General features: G+C 37.0%; 1 protein-coding gene across 1 annotated transcript in view; it reads left to right on the forward strand.

Moving 5' to 3' along the window:
- fcho1 (FCH and mu domain containing endocytic adaptor 1) overlaps positions 1–14,775 on the forward strand; it is a 52,403-nt gene that overhangs the window by 35,128 nt on the left and 2,500 nt on the right. Inside the window, 15 exon segments of the mRNA XM_048209272.1 lie at positions 1,523–1,583; positions 2,459–2,643; positions 3,392–3,416; positions 3,509–3,565; positions 4,352–4,403; positions 4,718–4,836; positions 5,179–6,141; positions 9,149–9,255; positions 10,587–10,701; positions 11,050–11,102; positions 11,104–11,162; positions 11,273–11,428; positions 11,516–11,648; positions 14,370–14,566; positions 14,668–14,732. Of these exon segments, the coding sequence (XP_048065229.1) occupies positions 1,523–1,583; positions 2,459–2,643; positions 3,392–3,416; positions 3,509–3,565; positions 4,352–4,403; positions 4,718–4,836; positions 5,179–6,141; positions 9,149–9,255; positions 10,587–10,701; positions 11,050–11,102; positions 11,104–11,162; positions 11,273–11,428; positions 11,516–11,648; positions 14,370–14,566; positions 14,668–14,732 (2,347 nt within the window).

The following is a 14,775-nucleotide window of genomic DNA, read 5'->3' on the forward strand; positions in this document are numbered from 1 at the left end:
AAAAGTTTGGAAGCACTAAGATTTTTAATGTTTTTAAAAGAAGTTTCGTCTGCTCACCAAGGCTACATTTATTTAATTAAAAATACAGTAAAAAACAGTAATATTGTGAAATATTATTACAATTTAAAATAACTGTGTACTATTTAAATATATTTGACAAATTAATTTATTCCTGTGATGCAAAGCTGAAATTTCAGCATCGTTACTCCAGTCTTCAGTGTCACATGATCCTTCAGAAATCATTCTAATATGCTGATTTGCTGCTCAATAAACATTTATGATTATTTTCAATGTTGAAAACAGTTGTGTACTTTTTTTTTCAGGATTCCTTGATGAATAGAAAGTTCAAAAGAAAAGCATTTATCTGAAATACAAAGCTTCTGTAGCATTATACACTACCGTTCAAAAGTTTGGGGTCAGTAAGAATTTTTATTTTTATTTTTTTTAAAAGAAATTAAAGAAATTAATACTTTTATTCAGCAAGGATGCATTAAATCAATCAAAAGTGGCAGTAAAGACATTTATAATGTTACAAAAGATTAGATTTCAGATAAACACTGTTCTTTTGAACTTTCTATTCATCAAATAATCCTGAAAAAAAATATTGTACACAAATATTTTGTACAATTGTACACATTAAATGTTTCTTGAGCAGCAGATCAGCATATTAGAATGATTTCTGAAGGATCATGTGACACTGAAGACTGGAGTAACGATGCTGAAATTTCAGCTTTGCATCACAGGAATAAATTAATTTGTCAAATATATTTAAATAGTACACAGTTATTTTAAATTGTAATAATATTTCACAATATTACTGTTTTTTACTGTATTTTTAATGAAATAAATGTAGCCTTGGTGAGCAGACAAAACTTCTTTTAAAAACATTAAAAATCTTAGTGGTTCCAAACTTTTGGACTGTACTGTATATCTTTTATGCACTAAACACAACCAGCTCATAAGAGTCATTTGTTGGTGAATCTGTGTTAATGTACATCATTATGCTGTAGGATTGATTTTGGCAAGGTTTTGTCAAATTTAGCTAACTTCAGAGGACAAATAAACCCTTCTCCACAAACACACACAGACTGTACACTGTTTGAATGCAGGTTCACATGTGTGTTTGGAAAACCGAAGACTCTTTTTCTACACAGACCTCCGTGTGTATGAGAGAGTGACGTGTTTGGCATGGTCTGGTTACCTCATTAAGCTATATTTAACCTTGTCAATACTGAAGGTGTTTAATGAATGTCTGATAGCACACTGACTGCCAGAGATCCTTCATAAACATGTTATGTTGCTATTATGTAAGACTGCAGTTTTAGTCAGACCGCAACTTACTCTCTTAAAACATTGGTGCTGTTTTCATGTGAGCCATGGCAACAGCGTTTGTGTGTTTATGAACGCAAGATAAAGCGCATACACGTTACGTAGATTCATCGCTCTGTCAGCTGATGTCCTGTGCTTTTAAATGTTGTTTTCTTATTGTGAGCTTGTGCTGTCTGTTTGTGCTTGTGTGTAGAACTCACCCCTCGAAGTGGACGATGAGGGCTTTGTCATACGTGCAGACGTCAACCAGAATGATATCCTTCAGAATGAACCATCAGGAGTGGATGCAGTGAGAGTGTACAGTGTGTGTTTGTGTGTGTACATAAAGTGGAGTCCATAAGTTTTAGACCACTAGTAAAAATGCTTCAGTTCAATTGAATTGATTTATATTATCAGCAGTTTGACATGAAGAAATTGACTTGAATTTGAAATTGTTTTAGTATTCAGTTTGTTCCTCTTTTGCTCTAAATTCAGAAGCACTCAAGCTGCATCAACTTCACAAGTTATAAAACATGAGAATCATGTGATGAGCATAATTTGAGAATGATCAAAAGAGCATCGTGTACCGCAATGGAAGCAAAAACATCTGACTGTCTGAGTAAAGAGATACATGATCAATATCACTTGTTTACTTATTAATGAGTAATTAATGAGTAAATTTTTCATTCATTTGATGTTATAACGTTTATTTTATTTTGAATCCCTGATTTTCAATGTGGCCTCAGATTTTTGGACTCTGTTGTAGATATGTGAAGATTGGGAAGTATCCTCAGCACTACAGCAAATAATTTCAAAACTTATTTTCCTTGTCATAGCTGAAAATGAAAACACCCTCTGATGAAGATCTGTTGTCACTCTTAGATTCCTGAGAAGTGATGTTCATCATGAGGGCTGTTTAAGGATATGAAACTCAGTAGTTTCCCTAAATAGGATGTTTATTTGTGCACTTCACCACAGTTTGTAGACTATTCAGAACAGCTGTGTTTGTGTGAGTATTTGCACTCATGTCTATTTGTGTCCGTACCACCATTTGCGTATGTGTTTTCTGGTCCCTCTTTGTACCTGTGTGTGAGTACATGTGTATCCTGTATGGTGTCTGGATTTGCTCCTTAACAGCATTGCTCTCTACGTTGTTCTGCTGAGGAGAAGGAGGGAAATTTTTACTCCAGCGACTCGGATTTCGATGATGATGAACCCAAGAAGTTCCACATCCAGATCCGACCGGTTGCCAGCAGTAACCGTAGCAACTCGGCAGCCAATGAACTGGAGCTGAAGGCTACAGTGGGGGCGTTAACCTTGCCCCCTAACAGAGCGGTAAGAGATGGGTAGTATTTAATCTTTGATAGCTGAAATTAGACTTTTAAATTATATTTTAAAGTATATTAAAATAGAAAACCATCATTTTAAATTGTAATAATATTTCACAATATTATTGTTTTTTCTGTATTTATTATGAAATAAATATGTGTGTGTTTATGTGTGTGTGTTTTATATTATATAATATAATAAGAAAAATATATAAAGCTAATATATAATAAATTCTGAATATATAAATTCTGAATAAATTAATCATAGGTAACAAAAATTCACTCACAAAACATATGATGTATTTTTCACACAAAAATGGTTAACAAAACAGCTTTAATCTGATTGGCTGGCTGGCTTTATGAAACTTCTGTGAGTCAGAGTGCACAGGATTTTACTAGTTTGCCTGTAAACAAAGTCATATTTACAAAATGAACTTAAATTAGCTAATTTGAGACAAAACAATCACTGTATTTACCAATGGATGTGATTTTTAGTAGAATAAAATCTGGTGTTTTAAGTCTAGAAAGCCAAAGCCTATACACAAACACATGTTAAAACAAAATTATGCATCAATGGCAAGAGAATAAAGTCCAGTGTGTCGTATTACTATTTGTTTTGGAAAATATCTTTATAGCGAAACCTAAAAAGGGCATCTTGACATTATTCACACTCATTTTTAAGATGTCTTTAAAAAATATGGTGCAAAACATTGACTAAATAGTAGTAATGACACTTCATTCATCCCATCCTGTAGGTGTCAGTAAAGAAGCAGCTCTCACGTAAGTTCATTTGTATTTCTCTGTATATCTCAGACAATATTGTGTCAGACAATATGTTAGTGTTGTTAATATACATTTTCCCTCTGTTACAGGAAACTCCAGTTCAGCAGGTCGATCTGAAGGGGAAGGGGAAAGTGTTCCCCAGAGAGGTAGGTCACACTCTGCAGATGTCCACTTCTATACTCTTACAGCTAGAGTTATGATAATTCATTTTTTTTTATTGCTCATGCATTGTTCCTGTGACTGTTCCTGTGAATTCAGCCAGCCATCTCAAACGGTCACAATGACACAAACAGAATGTCCCACCTCCTCCTCTGTCCACATTAATAGATGTCGTTATCCCACAAACAGCTCAGACTGACACCTTAATCAAAGCAATCTGCAATCCAGCTGACCTGGGATCAGCGTCATGCATCATAACAACACTGTCATTATTGCCTTATATTGACAAACTGATCTCAGGTCAGCTGAATTGCTGTAATTACAGCCTCAGAATGAGCTCTATTTTTGTATCATGGGTTTTGACAATAATAGCAAAAGTGGAAACAATTTGGTGTGTGGTTTCTCCCAGGCTGGCTATTACTCAAACTTATTTGCAGAGATTAGTCTTGTAGAGGAATGGTACTATTTTGATAGTGTGAAAAATTGTATTTTTTTTTATTTAGTAATATTGTACTGTAATGTTTTATGGGTGTGGTGTAATGGTTAAAGGTCTAGACTGGCTACTAAAACGTTGATCCAAAAAGGGATGATCCATGAACTATCACCAATGTGACTGAGAAAAGCACTTAACCTAATATTTATCCAGGGAAACTCCCTATAATATGTGTACTATAAGTCACTTTGGATAAAAGCATAATTTAAATGACGCCTTACTTAACTTAATGATTTTATGATACTGTTATATTGCTCAGTAATGTTTTTTTGCTGTACAGAGGGAGAAGAGGAGGTTCTGCGCAGATCCACGTCCAGCCCAGATCACAGCAGGTACAGGGAGATTTCCCACACAGCATAAAAATTCAGATTTGAAGGTGAAGTGTTCAGGATTCTTTGATGAAAGTTCAAAGAAACAGCATTTATTTGAGATTGAAATCTTTTGTAACATCAAGTCTTTACTGTCACATTTGAACAATTTAATGCATTCTTTCTCAATAAAAGTATTAATTTCTTGACCCCAACCTTTTTATATTATTGATATTATTTCAATAATTTAAAGATTCTCTTTTTGCATCGAAATGACCTTAGTTTCTCCCTACATTCAATTCTTTACCAATGAATTTCTCTTCCTCTCGTCTCTGCAGGTTGAGTTCCACAGCATCTGGTTCGGACGCTCTGTTTGGACCTCCTCTGGAGTCGGCCTTTAAATCCCACAGCTTTGCTGGCAGAGAGCAGCTCCAGAACGCCTTTGCTGCATCTAAATGTAAATCTCCAGCTCCAGCAGCACACCACCCTCGGCCTCATTACCGTGATAGATGAGAATTGACTGGACGAGCTATTCTCTTACAGCTTTTTTAAAAACGGAGAATTAAAAGCTTTAAACTAGCCTAATGTGTGCCAAAGTGTGCATTACCATATTCTAAGAATTAATTGACTGGCTTTAGCAGAACTGCTTGTGTAGGCATTAAAGCATGAAATAGTTGATTATGGACAAAAGTGGAATGGGAATTATGTTTCTGCAGTCAGCCTTTTTCTCATCATATCTGTTGCTTTTTTAAGAAATTCCCTTTCTGATCAGTAATAGACTTTTCTCCATGTTTGACAGATGCAGCATTCTCTTCTGATTCATCCTCTCCTGAGAATGTGGAGGATTCTGGACTGGATTCGCCTTCCCATCAGCCCCTTGGAGTGTCCCCCGAACCCAATGGTTGGGCAGCCTGGCCGTCTACTCAAACTCAATCTAAGGACTCTGTAAACTTGAGCCGATCCTCTGACCCATTCCTGGCCGCATTCCGCGACCCCTCGCCCGGTCGGTCTCCTCTCCCACAGGACGACTCCACCAATGCCTGGCCTTCCAATCTACGTTCTCCACGTGCCCCACCTGACGTCGAGCCCACCACCTTCAGCTTCCCGGCCTTCTCCCACAGCCTGGCCTCTTCAGAACTGGAGCCCTCTGTGTGGAGCTGTAAACACATCCCTCCAGAAGACCCCTTCCTAGCTGCGTTTGAACGCTCCGCCCCCAAGGACAACCTGCCTCCACCTGATGCCTGGGCCCCGCCTCCTCCTCGGCCAACCAGGGATAGCAGGTCTGTGGAAGCCCGCACCGATCCCTTTTCCGTCTCCCTGAATGACACTAAAACCCTCCCTCCCCCATCCTCCTCCCGCAAGGAACGAGACAGGAAAAGAGATCGTAGCGTCCCACCTCCGGAGTCCCCGGATGATCCTTTCGCTATTACTATGATAGGCAGTCCAACGCACCAATCGGCGCTTGCGGCGCAGGCTGCTGCACAAGGCAGAGCTGGTGGTAATAGGCCGACACCCAGTCCAAACCCCGCCCCCACTTCTCAGCCGAAGAAAGAGCTGGTGCATTGGAACTCGGTGCATAACCCCTTCAGTGAGGGCACTACGAATAACACTGTCACGCAAGAGTCGACCAGAAAACAGAGATCATTTAACGACGAGCCTCGCAGGAACGGGCCGCCGCTCACACGGCATTCTGGGCCGCAGGAGGACCTCTGCTTCTCTACAGACAAGGATCAGAACTTTCTGGATATTAACACACAACCAGGTACTATAGATTAGTGAATGACTGATATGGTATTTTAAAGGTCCCGTTCTTCGTGATCCCATGTTTCAAACTTTAGTTAGTGTGTAATTTTGTTGTTAGAGTATAAATAAAATCTGTAAAATTTTAAAGCTCAAAGTTCAATGCCAAGCGAGATAATTTATTTAACAGAAGTCGCCTACATCGAACAGCCAGTTTGGACTACATCCCTCTACTTCATTCTTTAATGACGTCACTAAAACAGTTTTTTGACTAACCTCCGCCCACAGGAATACACAAGAGTTGCGTTTGTAGAGTGTGTTTGTCGCCATGTCGTCAAAACGCTGTTATTTTCATCCCGCAGTCCAATCACCGGGTCTGATTCCGGCTCAAATTGATAGGGTAAAATTAAAGACATGTTTATAATAACACTGAGCGCGTGCATCTCCACGTTATGGTAAGAGGCGTGACCTTTCCGGGCAAGATGCGCTAAACTGCTGTCGAATCACAACACAGGAACCGCTGGCACAATCAGAACTCGTTACGTATTTCTGAAGGAGGGACTTCATAGAACAAGGAAGTCATCAGCCCGTTTTTATGATAGTGGAAACAGCGGTATACAGATAAGTAAATTATGTGAAAAATACTGTTTTTTTTTACACGCGAAACATGAACACATGTTATACTGCACACTATAAACACAATCAAAGCTTCAAAAAACCACGAAAAACGGGACCTTTAATGGCTGATGATGCTGATATTTAGAGAGCAAAGTGTATAATATAATGGTAATATACAATGGCCCCAAAAAGTCTATAAACAATTATTATAAAGAACTGCAGCACAAGCACTCTTTTCAAGCAAACATTTCTCAAAAAGAAGCTTTTTAGGTTTCAAATTATAAAACAATAAATATATTGCTCAAAATAGAGACAGCAAATAAAGACAAAAATTCTTTCTGGTTGTCAGACATTGGGGAAACACATACATAGTTAATATGGAAGCTAGATCATTGCAAAATATCTTAAAGGTCCCGTTCTTCATGATCCCATGTTTCAAACTTTAGTTAGTGTGTAATGTTGTTGTTAGAGTATAAATAAAATCTGTAAAATTTTAAAGCTCAAAGTTCAATGCCAAGCGAGATATTTTATTTAACACAAGTCGCCTACATCGAACAGCCAGTTTGGACTACATCCCTCTACTTCCTTCTTTAATGACGTCACTAAAACAGTTTTTTGACTAACCTCCGCCCACAGGAATACACAAGAGTTGCGTTTGTAGAGTGTGTTTGTCGCCATGTCGTCGAAACGCTGTTATTTTCATCCCGCAGTCCAATCACCGGGTCTGATTCCGGCTCAAATTGATAGGGTAAAATTAAAGACATGTTTACAATAACACTGAGCGCGTGCATCTCCACGTTATGGTAAGAGGCGTGACTTTTCCGGGCACGGTGCGCTCAGAGCTGTCGAATCACAACACAGGAACCGCTGGCACAATCAGAACTCGTTACGTATTTCTGAAGGAGGGACTTCTTAGAACAAGGAAGTCATCAGCCCGTTTTTATGACAGTGGAAACAGCGGTATACAGATAAGTAAATTATGTGAAAAATACTGTGTTTTTTTTACATGCGAAACATGAACACATGTTATATTGCACACTATAAACACAATCAAAGCTTCAAAAAAACACGAAAAACGGGACCTTTAAGAAATGTGAGTTAGTTCTGCAGCATTTGATTGCAGATGCCACTTAATTTGATATTTACTATCTAGTCAATGCAATGATATTCAGTCACTTAAGTGTCTCAAAAGTCTCTTTTTTAGATCCATTGTAACATACAATTTAATGATAACAAAAAAGTGAATTTACATTAGCGTTCAAAAGTGTTTTTAAGTGTATGTTCACAAAGGCTGCATTTATTTAAACAAAAATACAGAAAACACAGAAATATTGTGAAATAATGTTGTTTATTCCTGATGGCAAAGCTAAATTTTCAGCATCATTACTTCAGTCTTCAGTGTCACATGATCCTTCAGAAATCATTCTAATATGCTGATTTGGTGCTCAACAAACATGAAGAATTTGAGAATCTGTTTGATGAAAGAATCATTTAGAGCGGTTAAAAACACCCATTCATGAATCAAACATTCCTACAAAACTAAGATTTTCACTGAAATTTCTGTATGTTTCAGACACAAAGATTTTGTATGGCTTTAAAGGATTAGTTCACTTTCAAATGAAAATTACCCCCAGATTTACTCACCCTCAAGCCATCCTAGGTGTATATGACTTCTTCTTTCTGATGAACACAATCGGAGATATATTAATAAATATCCTGACCTGATGCATCCAAGCTTTTATAAATATCTAACTTCCACCAGACTGCCTTCCGTATTTTACTTAGGAGGAGTTAAAATCAAAACGCTACGTACTACACCTCCCCTATTCAACTTACGGAAAGAGCTTAAGTGATGCGACGCCAGTTCCATTTCTTTTGTAACTTGAATACAGAAGGCGGTCTGGCGGAAGCTAGATATTTTACTTCATAACTTGTTAAATATGGATATTTTTTTACACAAACGCATCACTTCACTTCAGAAGGCCTTTATTTACCCCCTGAAGCCCTGTGGAGTACGTTTATAATGGATGGATGCACTTTCTTAAACTTCAAACTCGTTGATACTGCTCACTGCCATTATAAAGCTTGGATGCGTCAGGATATTTATTAATATGTCTCCGATTGTGTTCATCAGAAAGAAGAAAGTCATATACACCTAGGATGGTTTGAGGGTGAGTAAAGCTTGGAGTAATTTTCATTTGAAAGTGAACTAATCCTTTGAGTTGGAATATAGCACACAAGTTGATGGACCACTTTTGTGATTAAAAAAAATGCCAGGGTATTATTCAAAATTCCAAAACCATTTCATACATGGAATAAAGTCATAAGGGGTTGGAATGACATGAGGGTGAGTAAATAATGACAGAATTTCCATTTTTCCCCTCTTTTCTTTCTCACTCTCTCTCTTTCAGTCTCCCAGCATGGTTTCAGGCAGGACAGCACTGAGCGTCTGGCTTTGGCTCCCCCTCGGTCGGTTCGGTCCAAGCGCTCCTCGGGCAGACTCAGTGGCTGTGAGCGGGTAAATGTTCCACAGACCTCATTACACCATCTATCCAACCAGAACACTTAAGCTTCTTTAAAACCATATAAACAAATCCCTTAATAGGGCTCTGCTGCAGCCTCTTTGGTTTTTCTCTTGTTTTATGAGATGCGGTTTCTCTCATGTGGTCCTTCAGATTGCTCCCTTGACTTCAGCTCTAAATTAACACCACTACTGAGATTCCACTTCAAGCTTTTAATTGCTTTATACCGAGAGGTAACAAATAATATTACAGGACATAGAAACAAGCCTCTGGTAACCCAAAAACACTTGTTTTCCATCCATATACAGTGGAAACGAGAAAATAAATGGTGAGCTGACAGTTAACATGGACATAAACTTTTATCAACATCAGTATTTTAGTTTAAAATTTATGGAAACGGGAACTGTATATTTTTAGTCTGGTCTTCTTTTTTTTTTTTTTTTTTTTTTTTTACCATTTTGTATAATTTGTGTTTGTTTGTTTATTTATTTATTTTAATTCGCATTTTTAATCTGTTCATTTAAATCCTGTGGTGTGAAAAATAGATTTTAAAATTTAAAAAAAATATACCATGTAGTCTGCCAATTAAAGGGTTCACCCAAAAATGAAAATTCTATCATCCTCTACTCACACTCATCCATATAAATGGAGTGGTTTAGTCTAAATTTATATCATGAACAGATTGAGTTTAGGCTTTCATTCACATATAAACATTAATCAGTGCACATAAACGGAAGCTCAAACGTGTTGTGAAACACACGAGAATGAACCTCATTGGTTCTCGCATGTCAAGCAAACATTCTTGAGCTTCCGTTTACCACAACTGATGTGAGTTGATCAATGTTTATATGTGAATAAAAGCCTAAATTCAATGTGTTCATCATATAAAGTGATCGTGTCTCTTCAGAAAATTTGGACTAAACCACTCAATACATATGGATTAGATTTACCATCACTTTATGAACCTTTTGAAGCATCAAAGTGGTAGTTGTGCAGTTGTCAATGGAGGGATAGAAATCTCTCAGATTTTATTAAAATATCTTGATTTGAGTGATGAACGAAAGTCGTCGTGTTTGGATGGCATAAATGATGACAGAATTTTTGGGTGAACTAACCATTTAATATAAAAAATGGCATGTATAACTGTAAAAAAAAAAAATATTGACAAAATAAAAAGGATAAAATATTTTTAAAAATTCTATATTGTATAAATTATAATACGATATAATTTTAGTATAGCATTTCACACTATTGCATACTGTCGAAAGTGCCACAAATTCTCTATTCAAAACTTTGAATCTTTGGCGTTTTCTGTGGTGTGTCTCAGTCTAGGTCTCTGTGCTCGTCTCCTCTGCCTGATCCCAGCCCTCCCCTCACCTCCTCATCCTCCTCCAGCCCCAGCGAATGGGGGATGCAGAACCGCGTTCCCAGCCCAGCCCGAGGTGACCCGAGGCACATTCCTATTTCCCTAAACATCCGCGTTATCACAAAACTTAATCATATATTACACTGAGAGACAACCTCAAGAGCTTTGCTGTAATTTCATTATGCTAATCTAATGTAGGCATATGCACATTAACACTGGGGACAGTCAGGAAATGTCCTCATGGCTGATTTTGTCCCCATCACTTTAAAATAACCTACATACAGGCGTGTCTAATACAGAGAAGCATCTCCCAAATCCTAATTGGTATTCGATTGCTGATCAATTTATTTATCCACCATCCAGCAAAATCCGGGGACCAACAGAGGCAGATGAAGTTATCAAGTTGTGTAATGTCACCCTGCAGGTTTGTCACGAGGACCCAGTCCCATTTCTCTGAGTACCCAGGAGTCTTGGCCTGGTTGCCACAGCCATCACGGAGTATATCAATGCCTACTTCAAAGGAGGAGAACACAACCGGTCCGTCTGAGGTTCTTTCACCCCATCTGGAGGACAAAACCTTTTATCACACTGTAGCTCCAACGTAAAGTGATTTGCTGTCCAACCGTTTGTGTGTGTTTGGGTTTCAGCTGTCTGGTTAAGATCACCGGCGACCTCACTATGTCGTTTCCTGCTGGCATCATCCGCATTTTCACCGCCAACCCCAACGCACCAGTTTTAAGCTTCCGATTGGTGAACATCTCTCGAGTGGACCACTTCTTACCCAATCAGAAGTTACTCTACAGGTATGATGTCCTGACACACTAACAACTGGCTTGTTCTGGGTTCAAGACAAGCTCTGTGGACAGTATCTGTGGTCTTTGTACCTGCAGCGACCCGTCACAGAGTGACCCGGACACCAAGGATTTCTGGTTCAACATGCCGGCCTTAACACTCCACCTGCAGAGAGAGGCGGAGCTCAACCCACAGGCCTCCTATTACAATGTGGCTCTGCTAAAATACCAGGTCAGTCCTCACAACCCTAATGAGTGCTTGAATTACAGTATGATCTACTTTAATGAAGCCTAAAGGAATATTTCACGTTTATTACAAGTTAAAGGGTTAGTTCACCATAAACTGAAAATAATGTAATTTATTACTTACCCTCATGCCGTTCCACACCCGTAAGACCTTCATTAATCTTCAGAACACAAATTAAGATATTTTAGTTGAAATCTGATGGCTCTGTGAGGCCTCCATAGGGAGCAATGGACACTTCCTCTCTCAAGATCTATAAAGGTACTAAAAACATATTTAAATTGGCTCATGTGAGTACAGTGGTTCAATATTAATATTATACAAGTGACGAAGAATATTTTTGGTGCGCCAAAAAAAACAAAATAACAACTTATTTAGTGATGGCCGATTTCAAAACAATGCTTCAGGAAGCATCGGAGCACAGATGAATCAGTGTGTCGAATCATGATTCAGATCGCGTGTGAAATCACATGACTTTGGCGCTCCGAACAGCTGATTCGATACACTAATTCATTTATGAACCGAAGCTTCCTGAAGCATTGTTTTGAAATCGGCCATCACTAAATAAGTTGTTTTTTTTTTTTTGGCGCACCAAAAATATTCTCGTCTCTTTATAATATTAATATTGAACCACTGTACTCACATGAACTGATTTAAATATGTTTTTAGTACATTAATGGATCTTGAGAGAGGAAATGTCATTGCTGGCTATGAAGGCCTCACTGAGTCATCGGACTTCAACAAAAATATCTTAATTTGCGTTCCGAAGATTTAGGAAGGACTTATGGGTGTGGAGCACCATGAGGGTGAGTAATAAACGACAGAATTAACCCTATAAGCTCAATCGTCAACATTTGTGTCATAATTCATCAGTGTTTTAAACAGCTTTACAGCTCAAATAATATAAAAGTTTTAACAGAAGTATTAATGTACAGTACTTTTCAAAAGTTTGGGGTCAGTACAATTTTTTTTGTAAGAAATTAATAGTTTTATTTAGCAAAGATGCAGTAAATTAATCAAAAGTGACAGACTTATACATTATTACAAAAAAATCAAATAAATGCTGTTTTTTTAACTTTCTATACTACGGAAGAGGATTAGGGCCAAGCAATAATAAAAAAATAAAACCATCTCGAGATTAAAGTTGTTACATTTTGAGAAAATACTCGTTAAATTTCGAGAAAAAAGTCGAGATAAAATGTTGAGAATAAAGTCATTAAATTACGAGAAAAAAATCGTTAAATTACGAGAACAAATTCGTTAAATTATGAGAAAAATGTCGAGATAAAATGTTGAGAATAAACTCGTTAAATTACGAGAAAAAAACTTGTTAATTTTCGAGAAAAAAGTCAAGATAAAATGTTGAGAATAAAGTCATTAAATTACAAGAAAAAAATCGTTAAATTACGAGAACAAATTTGTTAAATTATGAGAAAAATGTTGTTAAATTTCGAGAAAAAAGTCGAGATAAAATGCTGAGAATAAAGTCATTAAATTACGAGAAAAAAGTAGTTAAATTACGAGAACAAACTCGTTAAATTTCGAGAAAAAAGTTGAGATAAAATGTTGAGAATAAAGTCATTAAATTACGAGAATAAAGTCATTAAATTACGAGAATAAATTCGTTAATTTAATGACTTTATTCTCAACATTTTATCTTGACTTTTTTCTCGAAATGTAACGACATTTTTCTCATAATTGAACAAATTTGTTCTCGTAATTTAACGACTTTTTTCTCGTAATTTAATGACTTTATTTTCAACATTTTTTCTTGACTTTTTTCTCGAAACTTAACGACTTTTTTCTCGTAATTTAATGAGTTTATTCTCAACATTTTATCTCGACTTTTTTCTCGAAACTTAACGAGTTTTTTCTCGTAATTTAATGAGTTTATTCTCAACATTTTATCTCGACTTTTTTCTTGAAACTTAACGAGTTTTTTCTCGTAATTTAATGAGTTTATTCTCAACATTTCATCTCGACTTTTTTCTCGAAATTTAACAACTTTAATCTCGAGATGGTTTTATTTTTTTATTATTGCTTGGCCCTAATCCTCTTCCGTACTATACCTCAAAGAATCCTGAAAAAAATGTATCACAGTTTCCACAAAAATATTAAGCTGCAGCTTTTTTCAAAATTTATAATAATAAAAAATGTTTAGTGAGCATCAGCATATTAGAATAATTTTTGTAAGATCATGTGACACTCAAGACTGGAGTAATGATGCTAAAAATTCAGCTTTGCCATCACAGGAATAAATTACATTTTAAAATATATTAAAATGGAAAATAGTTGTTTTAAATTGTAATAATATTTCACAATATTACCGTTTTTACTATATTTTTAATCAAATAAATACATCCTTGATGAGGAGACTTTCTAAATCATCTTACCAATCCCAAAGTGTAAAAGTGTTATATAAACAGTTTGTGTTTTTATAAAATTATAAGCTTCACATTCCAAAATTGTCCCTATTAACTTTCATTAATTTGCACTTCCATAAATTAACCTTGATTTGAACCTAAAAAGAAAATGGGCAAGTCTAAATAATTGTTAATCAACATTATGCAACAAGCTCTGTCGACTATGCTTAACTTGCATTGAACCTGGAATATTCCTTTAAAGGTTAACAGGTTAAAATGTTTATAAACTGTCATGAAACTACTTGAAATGTAAATGTGAGCTTTTTTTGAATGAACTCTCTCCTAGGTGTCATCTCAGGATCCGGGCCGTGCTCCCCTCCTGTTGTCCGCCGAATGTCAGCGCAGTGGCACAGTGACCCGTGTTTCTCTGGATTACCACTGCTGCCCCGCAACTGCCCCCGCCACCCAGCTGACCTCCGTACAAGTGCTGCTGCCCCTCGATCACACGGCCACAGACCTGCAGTGCCAGCCGCCCGCATCATGGTGAGATGAGTTACATTAATTAAAGAGAAAATGAATTGAATATGTGATGAAAGAAGTGATAGATGAAGAGAACTGTGTTACTGACCTGTTCTGTTTCACAGGAATGCAGAGGAAAGACGACTCCTATGGAAATTGCCCAACGTCTCCCCGACAAATCACAGCAAAGGTCACTTCTGCCACCACCTGTTTATACTACCCTTTCTTTTGTG

Source organism: Megalobrama amblycephala, linkage group LG12, assembly GCF_018812025.1.
Source record: "Megalobrama amblycephala isolate DHTTF-2021 linkage group LG12, ASM1881202v1, whole genome shotgun sequence".
Taxonomy (NCBI): Eukaryota; Metazoa; Chordata; class Actinopteri; order Cypriniformes; family Xenocyprididae; genus Megalobrama; species Megalobrama amblycephala.